At 38.3% G+C, this 18,384-nt stretch overlaps 1 protein-coding gene, 1 long non-coding RNA gene and 1 other non-coding gene across 6 annotated transcripts in view; 1 reads left to right on the forward strand and 2 right to left on the reverse strand.

The window, feature by feature from the left end:
• polg (polymerase (DNA directed), gamma) overlaps window positions 1–3,207 on the reverse strand; it is an 11,944-nt gene extending 8,737 nt beyond the window's left edge. Inside the window, exons 1-5 of one of the 3 annotated variants that reach the window (XM_053237071.1) lie at window positions 2,886–3,207; window positions 1,718–2,298; window positions 1,178–1,373; window positions 803–970; window positions 138–284 (exon numbers count right to left, since the gene is read on the reverse strand). In XM_053237071.1, the coding sequence (XP_053093046.1) occupies window positions 138–284; window positions 803–970; window positions 1,178–1,373; window positions 1,718–2,283 (1,077 nt within the window). In that variant the 5' untranslated portion in view covers window positions 2,284–2,298; window positions 2,886–3,207. Of the gene's footprint in view, window positions 1–137; window positions 285–802; window positions 971–1,177; window positions 1,374–1,717; window positions 2,299–2,462; window positions 2,813–2,885 lie in introns of those variants that run through there. The other 2 variants (XM_053237070.1, XM_053237069.1) reach the window with 2 other exon arrangements.
• trnar-ucg (transfer RNA arginine (anticodon UCG)) lies at window positions 2,978–3,050 on the forward strand. Its single transcript has one exon. It is a non-coding gene; the product is annotated as a tRNA-Arg (tRNA).
• A 4,920-nt stretch (window positions 3,208–8,127) lies between the features above and the next one.
• On the reverse strand, window positions 8,128–18,236 carry LOC113529512 (uncharacterized). 2 transcript variants are annotated; one of them, XR_008302338.1, is made up of 4 exons: window positions 17,882–18,236; window positions 15,142–17,022; window positions 13,738–14,047; window positions 8,128–8,455 (listed from the first exon to the last, which is right to left on the reverse strand). It is a non-coding gene; the product is annotated as an uncharacterized LOC113529512 (long non-coding RNA). The 2 variants fall into 2 exon arrangements; XR_003403064.3 differs by having other exon boundaries at window positions 15,142–15,349; window positions 17,882–18,234.
• Window positions 18,237–18,384: the final 148 nt, after the last annotated feature.

The raw sequence follows: 18,384 nt of genomic DNA on the forward strand, positions 1-18,384 counted from the left end.
AAAAAGGCGTAAATCAGTAAAACAGTGCAATGAATAATGTTTATAAGCATCACATACTATGTTTGCAAATCCATTGTTTTGTAAATCCATATGTATAATGCTGGACGTACATAAAATGTGACTGTCCGTTCTTTTACCTGGAAATTGCTCCTAATGTCACTCATGCTGCCCTTCACAAAAATATTCCTGGCCTCTTTTTCCAGAGGATCTCCTCCAACATAGAGAGCATGGACATCAGCTAGGTTATTTATACTGCTTATGTTGACCCAGTCCCAAGAACCGATCTAGGAAAAAAAGAAGGAGGGGGAAGAAATAAATAAATAAATGAATGAATGAATGAATGAATGAATGAATGAATAAAATAAAAAAATATATTTAAAAAAAAAAAAATAAAACACATATGAGATAAATTAAATTAAATTAATGATTTATCCAAAGCATGCGCCATGTCTTAATATAGTAAGACTAGACAATTACATCATATATTAATTGTGATCACTTTGATTATTTGGCTAAATATCTGGTTGTATAATAAGATATTGATTTACTGATAAATATAAATGTATAAATATTTTAAATTTAATTATGTTAATATTTAGCATTTGTAAAATCTGCTCAATTAACTATTGGCCAATTTTATACTGAATCATAGATTTATAAATGTGAAGGAGCATAAACTATCAAAGACATTTTCTACCTATTTACAATGATACCATGTAATATAAATATTATGTTCCTTAGTTTCCTTAGTCCTAGTACAAGCAAAACTAAATCTGTAGCAATTGTTTGTAATTCCACAGACCGCTGGGCCTTCAGGGCGGCGTCCAAGCTTCTTCATGTGCTGCTTGACTTCATGCAGTCCTTTTCTCTTGCCATACCTGCTGGCCATCCAGAGGGATCGCTGAAAACCTGTCAGTCCTGAGATAGCCATGTGGAGGCTCATCGTATCCAGGAAACGCATCTTGGAGCCCTGATCATGAGCAAGTATAAACTGCATTATTAGTACATGCATATTTATAAATCAGGAAACCCTGTATAGATTATAGCTGTATTACATATGTAGAGATAACCCGAAGGGATATAGACAAAAGTGATCAGTCAAGTACAAACTGATGAAGCTTGTGGTAAAATGTGGAATATTAGTATTTGGTACATGAAACCAACAAGAAATGTGTACCTTTAAGAGGTACTGCTCTTTAATGTGCGCTCGGTCAAAGCTGACATTGTGCCCCACTATGAGTCTCTCCTGCCAGTGTCCACCTGGAGGCCTGCTGGAGTTGGCTGCAGTCTCCAGAGGAATTAGGTCTGCTAGCGTCAGCTGACTGGACCAGCTGTATCTCTCCTCAATCAGTCTTTTACTACACCACGAGTACCTAGAGCATTCATTACCAGTTAAAAATGCAGTTGTTTGGTGAATACCTTAAATTACATTTCCAAGCATAATTCATCAAGATCATTTTTTTTTTTTTTCAGTTTTACAGAAATATGCAAAAGAAGTTAAAATGGGGGGCGTAATCTTACCTGCAAAGGGGCAATGTGGCTGCAGGTTTTCATTTCGAACCAAGTAGATGCCATGCCTTTAAGTGTTTAATCGGTTGATTTTGTCCTTTAACTGACTAGCAGGTATGGCTCCTGCTTGTTTGGAATAAAAACCTGCAGCCATACCTGCCCTTTTGCGGATAAGGGTAAGACCCCTGAGTTAGAGTCTACATCTCACCAAGCAGTTGGAGAAACGGCCACCGCCAGCGTGGGACAGTGGCCCTCGTCCATGCAGACTTCCACGTCAAACACCAGAGCATTCTCTTCCGGAAAATCTACCTTCGTGTGCTCTCCATTCGGCCAGTACTTCACCCAGCCCACTTCCCAAGCCCACTGAGGGGGCATGTCGGGCAGCTGTGCTTGCTGGAGCTGCCCGGCTGCCTTCAAATAAGGCAGGCTTTGCTTTTGTGCAAGTTTACGAAAGTGGTCATCAATGTTTTTGCCATACATATCTGGTAGCTTCAGTTCCACATCACTCAACAGTGATGCCTCCTTTCCCCAGAGTTTATGCTTCTCCAAATGTCTGATGCTTCGCTCTATGTCCTGACTTGAGTACTCTGCTGCTGAGGAGCGAAAAATCTGTTCGTGCAGGTTCCTGGAGAGCATCTGGATGTTGAGGGGGTTCTTAGGGGTGTGAGTGGAGTGCTCCTGCACTTTGGGTTCACCTGCAGCTGAGCACCTTCTCCTCCGCAGAGCAGCTGAAGGGCATCGCCACCTCCTCCGAGGAGACACCAGACGGAGCATCTTGCCTCAGTATGTCTAAGGATGATTCAGAAACAAATATACAATGTAAACATTTAAACATTAGAATGACTTATTAATACTAGAACGTATCAAGCCTGTGACCATATTTTCAAAGCAGCAACCCAAAGGAAACAGTTACCAAACACTACCAAAGTGAAAATCCACTGGATCATACTGACCACAAGCATCAACATTAACAGGCTTCTTAGGAACATGTGATGTTCTCACACTGCAAACTTCAGCACGAAGCGAGTTTACACTTGTACAATTTACAGATATCCACATATGCCTAAATTACTACATTATATATATACGAACTGAAACATCTACGAGTTTCTCACCACCGTGTCAGTAACACTAGCGTGTTCAGATCGTGGTTTAACTTTAACTCGAGGCTCATGAACATCACACAACACCAAGCAAGAAGCCATTTTGCCTGACGCTGAAACTGCTCCATTTTCTATACAGCGACGCTGAGTGGCTAAGAGTGGTAGCTATCTTGGGACATTTTTGTAGATGATAATAATAACAGTAATAATACAAATCGTATCTTTACATTATAACAGGCTAACAAACTCAAATAGAGCACGTATTAGTCTTACTTTGTTGGCGAACTTTTAGCTTACGTTTATTACTTCCGGATTTTTCCATGACTTGGTAGGACTAAAAGAGAAGCTTCCCGCACTCGCTTACAGGCCTCGTGGCCTAATGGATAAGGCGTCTGACTTCGGATCAGAAGATTGCAGGTTCGAGTCCTGCCGGGGTCGCATGTTTTCCTGTGCATTTTTAAATTGTTATAGTCATTCCTTGAAGTAAACTTAAGAAAATATCAAATTGCGCATATCTGCAGTTAGAGCTCTATGTATTTATTTCTGAGAAGACGAAAAAGCTTGGTTTTGTGTAGCCTTAATCGTGCTAATACACTATATGAGACGCTTTCAGTTTCTTTGTATTTCTTAGCACTTATATTTTGTTATTGTTGTCTGTATTATTCTTAGTTTTGTGGATCACCAACGCTTGTAAAAATCTTTCAGTTCATAAATCGCTACAGATTTTTGTATGTTTGTAATATTGTGCATTCAGCTGTTTTGGAGTTTGTTCTGAATAAGAGGATCTGCCAAGACGCCAAAAATGTAAATATATACAAACGTAAAGGTGATTTTGCATTGATTGTTGTTTACTTTAAATGAGAGGGTGCAGTACTCCGATGTCGCCGCCAGGGGTCAGGGTCATACTACACACCAGCCCAGCATAGACCATACAGCTCCTCATGAGAGAGGAAAGGCTGTGGTAGACATTTAAATGGTGCAGTCGTTACCAAAGGCTCCATGTACGAACAAGATTTATCAAAAATCACAGTTTATAATAGGCTACAGTGCATCTTTCTAGAATAAACAGATTTAGCACATTTTTTTCTGATAAAGCAAATAGTTTACGAATCCTGCCAAGATTTGCTCACACCTCTAATCAATACACCCAAATAAGTGTGTGTTTTTTTACACCATATATTCTGCCAGAAATAACACCAGTTATGAAACTGATCGACCCAAATTCCTCTAGATCTTAGTAGTGTTTCAATAATATAATTAAACTGAACCTTTAAAATAAAGGTGCCAGAAAATATGCTATAGACTGAACAATAGATCAACTATTTATGTTCCATAAAGAACCTTTTAGGTTTTTATTAAAAGGTTTTAATTATTTTTGTTGGAGTCACAATGAATCATAAAAAACATAAAAACTCTTTACATAAACAATATAAACACATATAATGAAAGATTCTTCCGTTCATCCAGTTCAAGAAACATCAATCAAAGGTTTTTAAAGGAACCAAAAATTACTTCTCCTGTCCTCTTAAGGGCCTTACTGTGATGTTCATGCCACTGAAGACTATGGAAACTGATTAATATCTTCAGACAGACAGATTTTCAGACAGGTTTGGGGGAAAAGTAAGACTCCACTGTCCCCTATGAGGCTCTCACTATGGACCCAATCACTGAATGTTGATATAATCTTAAAAAACATTGATGTCCTGATCTGAGGACGTTGGGATCTCATAAGGTTATGATATTGCTCTGGTTTCTGGCACTGTTATTTTTATATGTGTGTGTGTGTGCCTATATGTAGAATTATTCTATGATCACACCATGCAGCATTTATATTGTTCAAAGTATATACTCATAAAATTGTATTAAATTTTACCTTTTCTTGTAATTGGGTGGTACATCAAGAACCTACTGTACCTTTAATATGTATCTTACACCAGGAAATGTGTACATATTGTACCTTTAAAACAAGTTAAGGTCTATAATGGACCACAGAGTAAAGGTTTAAGCAAAAAATACTACAGGTATAAAAGGTGTGCGCGCGATGGTACCACCCCAGCAACAAGCAAAGTTAAGGCATAGAACCCTTATTTTCTGAAATATATGAAATTTGATATGGGTCAAGAATTATTGTTTTGCTATACATATGAATTTCTCTATATTTCTTAATATTTCTATTTCTTACCAGATTCATCGAATGGAGACACTGTTACTAAATTTCCTCCTCAGTTTTCATATTAAAGGAACAGAAGCAAGATACATAGACTAGGCCGCAGCTTTCCCAGTAAATGGGCCCTTGTCTGAGATCAGACCGCCTATTTTCTCTCTGGCCCTGTGTGTCTGTGGGAGACGCTTTAAACAAACTACTGGCAGTGTGTGCAATAGCAAACCCTGCAGCCGAGGACACGTTCATTCGTTAAATCACCATGCTTAGGAGCTTAGGCACGTCTTAGAGCGCATGAAAAGGCCGACCAGGCCCTGAGCCATGCTATTCATGTCCTCAGAGGGGGAGGTCAAGAGGTCAGAACAGTTCACAAGCCCCGACACCATTCTTATGCTAACTTATCAAACACACACATCCTCAGTAGCACAGAGGCAGTCTGGCTCTCGCAAAAACAAGCAGGTCTTGTTCACTCTCTGCAGCAAGCCGGAGACCTCGGGTGAGATATCCAAACATTTGGTTTAACACACTAAAGCAAATAGGATTTACACTCAATAGGGTCTAAATAAACCGTTAAAGTGTCCCTTACAGAAAAAGATAAGATAAGATAAGATAAGATAAGATGTACCTTTACTGATCCCCCACAGGAGAAATTCAAGTTTACAAGATACAGCAGCACAAGTAGGAGGAGTAGCATCAAAGAAAAGAAAAGAATTTCCCTAAATACCTATATAATAGAAAAAATAGAAATAATAGAAACGATAGGAATAATAAAATAGATCTGTGTATGTACACAGAGCTCTATTTGTATAATTTACACGTGTTTTTTTGTTGTTGTTTTTAACACATTTTTCATACATGGTGCATATTTTAACGTGTGATATTTATCATTTTATCATATTTATCATATCATTTTATCATATTTTAACGTGTGATATTTATTCATTTATTTTCACATGTTGATTTTTCACATGTAGGGCATGTGGTTTATGGATGTGATTTTCTGACAGTTGTTGTATATTATTCACATGGTATCGCATGTGTTTACCTGCATTCATGGTATAACATTTAGAAATGCACTTTCACGTGGTTTTCACGTGATCATATAGTACTCACATAATCACATGTGGAAAACTTATAATCACATGAGCTAGTCTTCCACGATAAACACATCGAAAAGGAAGGAGGAACAGATAAAGATCTTTTTTAAAAGATTAAATCTAAAATGAAAATGGAAATTTAATTTCAGTCTACATTATCTGCAAAGGCATATACCACCCAGCTGACTGCTGTGATGAATGTTCTGTCTGCACCCTAATAGTATGAAATCCTATATGACATATGATAAAAGAAAAGTAGCATATTATATGTTACAGTAGGCAGTGGAATAGTTTAATTTTAATAGTACAGATCGTAGCCTAAAAGATCTTTTGGTTTTTGTTTTTCACAGAATCTGTGCTGTGCTTTTTGCTGTGCAGGCTACAGGCTAGTTCTGCAGAGGTTATTAACTTGTAGTCGGACACCACATGTTTATTTAGTGGCCTTGTAAAAGAAGCAACCATATTGGCAGCTCAATGGTCACGAGGGGATTAAAAGGAAATCACCGCTTAATTAGTGGTCCTTAACCTCTGACTTTAACCTTTGACCGACGGAGCCCTTTGGCCTGGTTTATTGTCCTCTAGGGGCCTGGCTGGGGGCACTGCCACCAACCCGGTCCTGTCCTCAATAACATCACTACAGCTTCATTCAGCCTGCATGGGTCAGTGTCAAACACGGTCAATGCACTGTCCGTTTAGAGGATCAGACCCCGAGGGAGTCAAGGTCAATACTGGACACTCAATTATAGCCTGCTAGGTCTAACAAACCAAGCTGTGTTTCTCATGTGTATAAGTTGACATAGACACCTTTACATTTTGACATAAACATATTTGGGAAAATATATACCTTCTTACTGGCTTAGTGTTTTTTTTTTTTTAGGTGATTAGCCTATACATTACGTCAAGCCTAAATTGGATCATTTACTGACTACCCGTTATTTCTGTGTTATCAGAAGAGCAGACTGTGTAATTTAGTCTACTCTCTTTAAAATAAAGCTGCCAGATTTTTTATTTTTTACATTTTTTCAGAGCGATGCCATAGGGAATATTTTGGATAGTGCAACACAAAACTAAATTATTTTATATAATCAGTTAAATAACATTTTCCATCCTGTATAGGCTTACTGTAATATTTTATATTATATTAATATTATATATATATATATATATATATATATATATATATATATATATATATATATGTTTATAATTATGTAACTATTTTATATAAAGTAGGCTATAGCTGCCAGGAAACTGCACGTGCAGCTTTTGGGGAAAAGACTAAAGGCTGACGCAATAGGCTAAAAATATCAAGAAATCCTTCAACAGAATGAAAAAAGTTGTAGTAATAGTAAGCAGCTGTGAATACTACCTCTTTTATAGGCCTGTAGTGGGGGAACTGATGTGCAGGCAATGCTTCCATTGTGGTTGGTGTGTATTTTACAGATTACTAAAGCTTATTTCCTTGTAGCCAGCTCTCTGTTTAAAGGGTTTGTTAAATAAAGGGAACCAGCACACTGCCTAAGTTTCATGACATAAATATTACATGACGTAATACATACGTGAGGTAAATATTTCTATTTCCCTGAAGTGAGTTTCTGAGCTGGTAATATCAGTGCATTGGTTTATCCGTTTGCCTTCACAGCTGAACAGCCTTTTAGCGGCTAATTACAGCTTCATTAAAGGCACATACACACTTTCACACCCTCTCATGTGCATCCAGCAGACCTCTGACAAACAACACATGCAAAGCCATTCTCACCTCTTTTCTATATTCCCTTATCGAACAAAAACAGGCAATTGAATATATATATATATATATATATATATAGAGAGAGAGAGAGAGAGAGAGAGAGAGAGACGTACGCTTTGTCTTACTGTATCGACATTCAGTTCCTAAATTATTTCACATTCAGCAGTCGGATTGTTAATATTTATTTATTATTATTACGCGTTTTGCAATTGTACATTTTTAAACATCTATTTTCAGTCCACACAATGGATTCTTTGGAGAAAAGCGTTCTTTATCTCGGCTATATCGCAATGCTGTTCGCTGTCCAAGGTGCTGACTCAATTCGCTAAATTTCCTGTTTTTGTATAAACTACAGGCAGCACTAGGTTTGGACGGTATGATGTGTTAATCTGTACTGAGGTGAGAAGTGACCCTGTTAGTGCAAAAACATTTTCACACAGCTGTCCTAAACACTGTGTCTGAATTTCCTGTGGGCTGTTTGTGTCATACAGAATTCAGGGACAGTGGTTTCTGAAATAGCTTTTATTCACATATCTTATATGTAAAACAAAGTGAAAAACATACAAATGTTTTTGCAGAACAAAGAAGTTACAGTCTAATAAATAGGATACAAACTCAAAATAAAACAATAAGCCAAGAGTTCCTGTACAGATTGTGACACTGTGTGTGTGTTAATACATGCATTTGACTGTCAATATTAAAAGCTTCACATTTTCTCAATACAAATATTATATATTTTTTCTTGGCAAGAAAAATGTCATTCTGCATCATGTTTTCCAGTGTCCTCTGCTGCAGTTATCACATCAAGAATGTGCAGTTTAATACACAGCCATCTCTGAAAAAACAACAAGAGAAAGAACAAAAAGGCATATTGTTATTGTAAAAGTTTAAAATGACTAGAATGTTTTAAAAATGTGAGTGTAATTTTAGAAAAAAAGGAGAATTAAATAAACCATTATTATTATTATTATTATTATTATTATTATTATTATTATTATTATTATTATTATTATTATATAACATATCACACTCACTACAGAAGTCCAACTGAATAGAGTGTACATAAACACTATAGTAAAGTATTGGTGATCGTGGCTTAATGTGTCCATGTATTTCTCACATACCCAACCAATCTTTCTTTTCTGTATTACAATAAGTCTTTGTAAATAGTGTGTCAACTCTGTCACAGTTTTAAAATGATACACAGATGATCGAGTTCCTTTCATCACTGTAGGGGAGCAGATCAGACTCTTTCTGTCAATTTCACCCCCATCTCCCATGCAAACACAGCCTTTCTCTTTCCTGTCTACCCAGCACAGGGTTTGTCCTTTTTTCTTTTGGTTGGTCTCTGATATCTTTTTTTTCCACCAGTCTTTGGACTCCATGCAGCTTATGCAAATCACTTTTCTTTTATTTGTCTGTCCCCTCCCAGCAGCATGCAGGACTAGAATGGATGGTGAAAACATGCATGCAGCCTACACGGACACGAAACACACACACACACACGCATGCTTTGAGCATATAGTCTGAGCAGAAGACATAGCAGCCAACTGGTGTAGCTTGGCTTAGTCTCAAATCTCACTTTTATAGCTACGCAGTTATGCAATTAATGTCCTCTACATTCACTTTAAATTTTTCAGATGTAACGCTTTAAAAGGCAGAGTAATTAACTGCACGCGCAGACACACACACACACAGATAGATAGAGAGAGAGAGAGAGAGAGAGAGGGAGAGACAGACAGACAGACAGAGAGAGAGAGAGAGAGAGAGAGAGAGAGAGAAAGCAAAGAATACTTCTCTATCTGAGATGGCTGAAAAACAGAGATGCTCTAGGGTGACCCTAAAGCACACTTTGCACTAGGGATGAGTGCTGCACAAACAGGGTTTCGAATGTTGCTGTGGACAGCCGATTGAGACTATGGCTAGACTGGAGCTGTGGGAGGGGGGCGTCTCGGAGGGGGTACTCTGGGTTAGGGGGTGTCTGATGAACCCAAGGCTCTGACATTCCCAGGCTCTGGGGCTGTGCCCAGCTGCGGAGGAGTGGAGGGGGGCACACATCTTGAGATGGCCCTGACAGCACTGCCTTTTCACAGCCACATTACTGAGGCAGCCAGCCTCCCTCCCATAGCAACCTCCACACAGGTCAGAGGGTGAACAGCTCTCCCTTGGAGAGGGACGACAGAGAGAGAGATGGAGAGAGAAAGGGGTATACGACTACAGACAGTCTACAGACAGGATGCCTCTACAGCAATGAACTTGAACTTGATGGATGGCTTAAGGTTTTTTTTCCACATGCATATCAAATGCAGTTATGCAGCTCTACAGATAGCTACAAGAGAGTTTTACTTTAGATAATATTTTCTAAGTTAGCTATTAGGGTTGACTATTATATAATATATATTCTATTTTATTTACTATTTTCTATGATAATATTTTAATTTGCCATTATTTCCTGCTAGCATTTAAATTATATTTTAATAAGCAATAGTAATTGCATTTGATTCTACATAATATGTTTCCTTACAACTCCAAATGTATGTAATCTGACAAATCTAGTTTAATTTATATTTCTGGAGCAATATTAACAGCACATAACACATTCAACTGAACATCAAATCATTGTATTTCTATGTCATATTTCTACATCACTGACTGAATGTGTTCAATAAATCTTGAACAAAATCAGTTTTATAAGATGGAAAGCAGTAACACTTCATCTCCACCATCCCATACAGTCCTGTGTTATCTAGTACCACAGTATTATATACTCCGGTTAACACAGACCCTTCCTCCCATTTCTCTCTTAGAGGATAACCTCTGCCTATGTGCCTTTTATATAGACAACTTCTAATCTGTAAAGCCTAGACTAGAAGAACGTCTCTATCTTCCTTGGAGATAGTTAAGACATTCTTTTCGAGAGATTAGTCTCAGCTAAAGATTAAGCTTGACCTACATTGGATGTCATCCAAGGCTCTGAATGGCATATGAGGGTGGTTTAATACTCCTGCCAAACATTGTACGTCCTCTTTGTTGTCAATTTACACTTTCACGTACTGAAGTGGAGTGACTTTATGTGACACATGCAATACTACATTTATAAGGATCTTCATTATAAAAAAAACCCTTTCTACACTTCAGAGGACCATGGACCCAAAAACATGTGTGTGTGTGTGTGTGTGTAAAATCATGTAAAGTGCAGCAACCACACGTGAGGTATGTATGTACCTGCAGGTTGGTATGTCTTTGTCAAAATGTAGCTGATGTGAACACCCTACACCAAAGACGTTCATAATGATTTGAGCGATCCCCTATTGTTATTCTTGAGCTTTTCTTCTTTTCCTTTAGAGGATTTACTGTACCTCATTAACGAGAGTTATAAGCTCTGGCCCTGTGACACACAAAGTCTTACTGTTTGATCCCACAGGCACTTGACCTAAATTTGAGCTAAATGTGTGCACTTGGTTTAAGTGATCTGGATATTAGTATGTATAAGACCATACGCAACCCTGCTCTGAAACTTGTAACAAATGAGCAATATGTTCATAAATGTTATTTACTGCCAAATCAAATAAAAAAATGAAATTAAGGACTCCCCTATTCAGCAAGTAAATTATTAAATTAAAAAAATTATCAAAAGTATATACATTTGCCAGGCTGCTACCAGACAACAGGGCTCATTTTTACAGTAGCTGGAAGAGAGAACTAAACATGGCGCCTCAGCTCGCCATCAACATCACATGCCTCCCCCTCCCCTTCATCCTCCCAAACACACCAACCAACTCATCTTTTTGATTCACAGTGTCTATGTCACCTTTTTCTGCTCTGTTTTTATCATAGACTGTTACTGCAGCAGATTATCACCATCCAGTCCATCTTATGTGCACACTGACATTTGTTATAGCATCCTATCTCTGGCTATTTGCGTTTTTAATTGGTGGTCTCTATCCTCTGAATAGATAAAATTGCAGAAAAGGCCACAACTAGATATAATAAATTTATAATAATAATAAATTTAACCCTAATATACAGTATTGTAAACTGATGCGATATGGATGAATATTGTAATACGTGGACATTTTAAAATAATTAAGCTCTGCTTGAATTATTCTACAGCACAGTATGAAATATAAATGACTTCAATAAGCTGTAACAGTGCAGTAAAACTTTACTTCTGTAATTGTAAAGTAAATGTGAATGTCATGTATATACTTCTTGCTACAGCAGTAATGTACGTTTTAGATATTGGACAAAAGGCCACAGGCCTGTTTCACGTATGCCACCACAACCAACAACATCTCCATCTGTACCAGACGAGCATTAGCAATGAGTAGACCAATTAACATGATCAGGGGGCCTACAGCCTGCTCCTGTTTATTTGCCCGTATGCACACACACACGCAGTCACACACAAAAGCTCTCCAATCTGCATACCAGTCTAATGTCTTTGGCATCTGGTCCTGTCTAGTCTGCTCCGGGCTTTCCCACCCTGCCCCCCTTCAAGCGATGGTGGAGAAGTACCAGTCCTGACAATGGTGGGAACGGTGCTCTAAGAGGGAGGGGGCCTCCAATGAGCGGGGAAAGATGCGAGTGGGGCAGAATAATAATGGCAGACACCACGTTCTGTTCATTAAGGCATGCTGCTGCAGCTGCCGACCCCATGGCAGCCCATGGACCCATCTCACTCTCACGTCCATTCAAGATGGAGACTAGAGTGCCAGGGGCATGGGGTGCCATTTTTGCCATTTCAACTGTGGCCAGCGAGCAATAGGACCAAACGTATCACAGCATTGTTCACTGCCACTGTAAAGCAATTATTAAAAAGGTGCACCAAAATAAAGATGTATGTTGCAAACACCTGGCAAAGGAGAATTATTTATCAATCTCAAACTGGTTTACGTGCACATAGATTTCATTATCTAAACAATATTAATTTAGCAAGTTTAGATTTTTATTACTCTGCTTAAAAAAAGGAATGAATTGCAAATTGTACTTCTGCAATTTATAATTAAGAAGGGCAAAGAAGAAGAGCATTTTGCAGAGCTATTTGTTCATTCATTTTCGTTCATTCATTTGTGGGTTCTTTAGTTCACTTATTCAGCTAGTTGACATTTCTACAGGCAATGAAGATTTGGAATGGAGGAAGGAATGAAGAACAGTGAAACCAGGAGAATGGCACAGAGAGCAGAGTCTATGGGAAGTGCCTCTGGGATGCTGCCTCTCCCATTGACACACTGAGGCTTTGGCCTTTTCTTTCCTTTCAGTGCAACTATGTCAAGAGGATCTTTGCTCAGCCCCACTCATTAGCAGTGCTAGTTGCTTTATTGTCTCCTCTCTATTTTCCTCTCATTATCCATCCCTGACTGCAAACAAAACTATTTACTTTAAGAAAAAGAAGTGAATTGTTAAATTGTGTACTACATATGCAACTTTCCCACTGCTCTATCTCAAAAAAAAAAAACCAAACAAACAAAAAAAAAACAAATCAGTGTATGATGTTCCAGTTCCAGGTATCATCATTATGTGTATCTTACCTAAAAGCTGCAAATGTCAGATATTAAACACCTATTACAGAGAACCAGGATGATAATTAACTATGCACAAATCATGCTCTTCATCTGTATTTGAATGTTATGTTTGTATTCTACTAATGAAAAACATTGCACTGGTTCTTGTGATAACCTAGTTCACGTCATTTTGCTCAGTATAATTTGAATAGAAGCAGCCTAATAAAAGGCTGACAGCTACTCACAGAGTTTCTTATTTGAATCACCAGGTAATAGAATATAAAATGCAATTTTAAGTTAAGTTACAATGTAATGGTAGCTGTGTGGTAACAACAAAAATCTTAAAGACCAGAGTTCGATGTTCGTTCACATGGTGATCCTAACAAAAGAAGATGGCAGCCTCTACTGCAATCGGTGCCAGCTCATTTGTTTTCTTCACCTCCCCTCCTCCACTCTGTTAATTAGTATAGTAAAATCAGATAGGCAAAGAGCTGAGCCTGACTGGTTTAGCTCTCAAATGCATCCATGCACATGCGCGTACACACACACACACACACACACACACACACACACACACACACACGGGAACAGAAAAGGCTATGATGCAACTCACCTCGTGTGCCAGTCCAGCCATCTTAGCTGTTTCAGTGAGATCTCCCTCAAGATGGCCTCCCTGCCTTCCTCATTCATCGTGCCAAGGCTCCAGGGAGATGATGGGGCTTCATCGCCGGTGGCACAGGCACAGTGCCCCATATCCCCCAGATGGCACTGGAGATCTCTTGGCATGAGGAGAAATATGGCAGTCACGGACAAAGGCGTTTTCCTCTCAGCATCTATGTATCTGTCACTTCTTCTGTACAGCATGCTGCCTAAGTTCATGACACGTTACTTCATTACGGCATGTTGCAGATTGGAACGGGTCTCTGAACGGGAACGCAGAAAAAGAGGAAATGAAAATTAAGCATTGCAAAATATTCACTGTTATTATCACCAAGCTGGTACCATGGCAACCATTAACAGGTTTGCTGCATGGACACTATAAAGCAAGTTCTGCACCTTCTGTAAACATATGCTCACCCAGGATAGGAGAAACTAGAACATGCCTCCATTTTACTGTTGGAGGCATATAATTTCCTTCAAATAAAATAAAATAAAATGAAAATAAATAAATAAATAAATAAATAAATAAATAAATAAATAAATAAATAAACAAATAAGCATTTTAAACATGAAGACACTGTCCATGCACCATAACTATGCAAAAGCATCGTAAATTCCCTGTTAAATAAAAGCAATTATAAAACATATTGTATGTTTTGTGTTGCTCTGAATAGTATAGATAGTTGATATTAATGTAGATTAATAGAATTCTGACTCATACAGTGGAGTGTCACAATTATGTCTGTATAGCTAAACACATCTATGGATAGAGTTAAATTTCTAAGACTCACAGCTTAATTTGTATAAGTTGCAAAGCTAAAGGGTAGGGATAGGAGTGGGGTTAGCACTTGTACATTTTCTTATACCTTCCTTCATTCATACCAAATTAAAAAAAAAAACTCCATATCAAATTCTTACAAATTTTGTATGAGGGTCAGTTTTGAGATATAATCCAAGCTGCTGTTTTTTTTTTCATTCACACACAGTCAAGCACAGAATCAAAGTTTACCATAGAATTTTGCAATTGAAAATAAAGGTCCACAATAGTCCCAAATAACCTAGCCTACATAAACTCCCCTGGCAACAAGGATCTAGCCTGTATGTGTGATTTTATTATATAGAGATTAAACAGTTTGTAATTGCTTCTCACATCAAATGTAGAAGTATAACCTTAAGTTACACTCAGTAAATGTTTACCTGTGTTCCACAAAGCATTTAAAAAAAAAATAAAAATCAGCTCAACAAGGAACGCTTAGAAAAGTGTGTACATATTTAGAAAAGTTTAAAACATTTTCATTACATTTTTTTTTTTTACAGAAATTAGTTTGCACTTTAATAAGACTTTCTGTAGGCCTACCTGTTAAACCTGTGCAGAAGTCGCATGGTTTGGGAGATTCACAGGATGGACGCGAGATTGAGATTCATTTCTGCTTTCGGTTATCTAGCTTTATGACATGTTTTTATACTCATACAGCTAGATAACCAAAGACAGAAACCAACCCCTCTGCGTGCTTACTGCTGCTTCTGCCCGAGTGACAGCAAACAGAGGAGTCGCGGCCTGGAGTCTGAAAGGAAATCAGAGATATATGAATAAAAGGGAAGCTCATCTTTAACACGGTGAAGCAATGCAGCCATCAGAGCAGTGGACCTGCATGTTCTGCCCATGTTCCAGGCTTCTCAGGATTCAGTTCTAAAAATATCCTATATGTAGACTGCGATAAATTAATATTCACAACTCTTATTTATTAATTAGCTGTCAAGGTATAGATGTTTGAACCAGTATTGTACAATTCTTCTGTTTTTACATCGTAGCACGATGATCCATTTCCAATAATTCATAAATTCGTAATACGTAAAAAAAAAAAAAAAAAAAAAGAAAAGAAAAAGAAAAAATTGGGGCTGTAGGAAATTTCAGACATTATTTCAGACAGGTTTATTTTCACATAAAGCCTAATCTTGGCCTATTTTTCAAACACAGAAACAGAAATCTCACACTGTAAATATAATCACACATTAAATAATAATAATAATAATAATAATAATAATAATAATAATAATAATTAAAGTTTTAAAAGTTTAATTTTTAATTTTATAGCTGGGCTTTAGACCTTCCAACGTTATATTAGGAATAGAAAAGACATTCTTACAATTTCAGAAATATTACAAACAAATATATCAAATCATGAAATCGTCTGCGATCTAAAAATGCAATTAAAATATTATCTTAACCAGCTCATAGACATCTAACTGTGCTGACTGTAACACTCGTGCGTAGGCTACATGGTGTGTGCAAGATTAATGTGTACACGGTGTGTGTGAGACTCGTGTGTATATAATGTGTGTGAGCCTCGTGTGTATATGGTGTGTGTAAGGTGAATGTGTACATGGTGTGTGTAAGACTCGTGTGTACATGGTGTGTGTGAGCCTCGTGTGTATATGGTGTGTGTAAGACTCGTGTGTACATGGTGTGTGTATGGTGAGTGTGTGCATGATGTATGTAGGATGAGTGTGCACGTGGTGTGTGTAAGCCTCGTTTGTATATGGTGTGTGTGAATGTGCACATTGTGTGTAAGCCTCGTGTGTACATGGTGTATGTAGGGTGAGTGTGCATATGGTGTGTGTAAGGTGAGTATGTACATGGTGTATGTAAGCCTCGTGTGTACATGGTGTGCGTATGGTGAGTGTGTACATGGTGTGTGTAAGGTGAGTGTGTTCACTGAGTGTGTAAGGTGAGTGTGTACATGGCGTGTTTAAGGTGAGTGTGCACGTGGTGTGTGTAAGTCTCGTGTGTACAAGGTGTGTGTAAGCCTCATGTGCACATGATGTGTGTAAGGTGTGTGTGTACAAGGTGTGTGTAAGCCTCGTGTATACATGGTGTGTGTAAGGTGAGTGTGTACATGGTGTGTGTGTGAAAGTGAGTGTGTACATGGTGTGTGTAAGGTGAATGTGTACAAGGTGTGTGTAAGTTGAGTGTGCACATGGTGTGTGTGTACATGGTGTGTGTAAGCCTTGTGTGTACATGGTGTGTGTAAGCCTTGTGTGCACGTGGTGTGTGTAAGGTGAGTGTGTACATGGTGTGTGTAAGGTGAGTGTGTACATGGTGTGTGTAAGGTGAGGGTGCACATGTAGGCCTCACTCTGTTCACTAAACGGTAAACTCACACATACCTCATGTTACATTTCACCATACCTCACCATAATCACTCACCAGAGCCAACTCTCTTCTAGCAGATGTTCCTCTAGAAAATTGACCAACATTTATTCAGCTATTTAAGTGCCAGTCATTCTGATTACACTCAGATGTACTAAGTAGGCTAATATCTACATACAGATCGCGATCAATTATTAGCAGACACCGAATCAAGACCTAGGCATTAGGTAGGCATTATTTAAGTCATATTTGTATTACATGACTATAGGCTGTTATATAAAGGCATAAGTATAGGGCTATAGGTAGCCTACTATAGACTGCAGTCAAACCTGCAGGTGACAGTGTATAGGATAACTGTGACATAATAATTTTAAGGAATGTTTTTGTGAATAATTGTAAATATTACTTACTTTATTTTAAATGAAATTTTAAAAAAAATGTAACATATCAAGAATAAAACGTTTATAACCAGGAATTACAAACTAACACATCTACACATGACAACATGACAATAGCCTATAGGCCTATAGAGATCAAACAGTAGTTCAACAGATAGGCTAAGCAATGCTTAAGGAGTGAAAGTGAATGAGTGGAAGTTGCTGAGGACAAAAGACACACTATAAGACACTATAGTCTTGGCTGTAGTGTCCACCCTGGTCCTGCTAAAGAGGTTGTTGAGGAAGACCACAAATATCCCGATTTCCCACAAAACCAACCGCGAATGAATCATCAACCATAAAACCAAACCATTTTTCACAGCCAGTACACGTCCATGTGCTACTTCACACGCTTAGGGTACATTATTTCATATTTAAATATATTGTCTATAATAAAAATATGGAGATTTCTGTATGTGGTAGCATCTAATTCATGTAACGTTTACTATTATAATTACTAATTTGCTGGATAAATAGCACAGTTTGTGTTTTTTCAGTAGGAAATAATACCTCTGGACTCCATTCGCTTAAAATCGGCTCTGGGTTATAACGCAGCATCTTCGGCATCCTCATCAAACGTGTAGGTGAGGAGGTGTTGCAGCCAGGCGGTAGCTCCACACGTCTCTCTCTCTCTCTCTCTCTCTCTCTCTCTCACCCTGTGTCTTTCTATGTGTGTGCTAATCCTGTAGCCTATAAGCACATCCTGAGCTCGACGACAAAGTTTTTGTTTTATATTGACTTGTTCAGCTATATAGCTATATATACAGCCGGTCCTGTACGGTCTTCATGCAGAAATCGATTTTATTGATCATCATTTGATGATGCTGATGTCCGACCCTCCGCCTGCTCTTCTGCACCTCGCGTACCACCGACCACCGCTTTTCTTCCACTGGTCGAGAGCGTCTGCAGTGACGTCACCGCGGCTCTGTAAGCGCCGTCGTTCAGATTGACCAATCACAGTGCGAGGACGCGGCGGAGGAACGGCGCGCGCGCGTTATGGGGGTAGAGTGGGT

Source organism: Pangasianodon hypophthalmus, chromosome 9 (genome assembly GCF_027358585.1).
Source record: "Pangasianodon hypophthalmus isolate fPanHyp1 chromosome 9, fPanHyp1.pri, whole genome shotgun sequence".
In the NCBI taxonomy this organism is placed as follows: Eukaryota; Metazoa; Chordata; class Actinopteri; order Siluriformes; family Pangasiidae; genus Pangasianodon; species Pangasianodon hypophthalmus.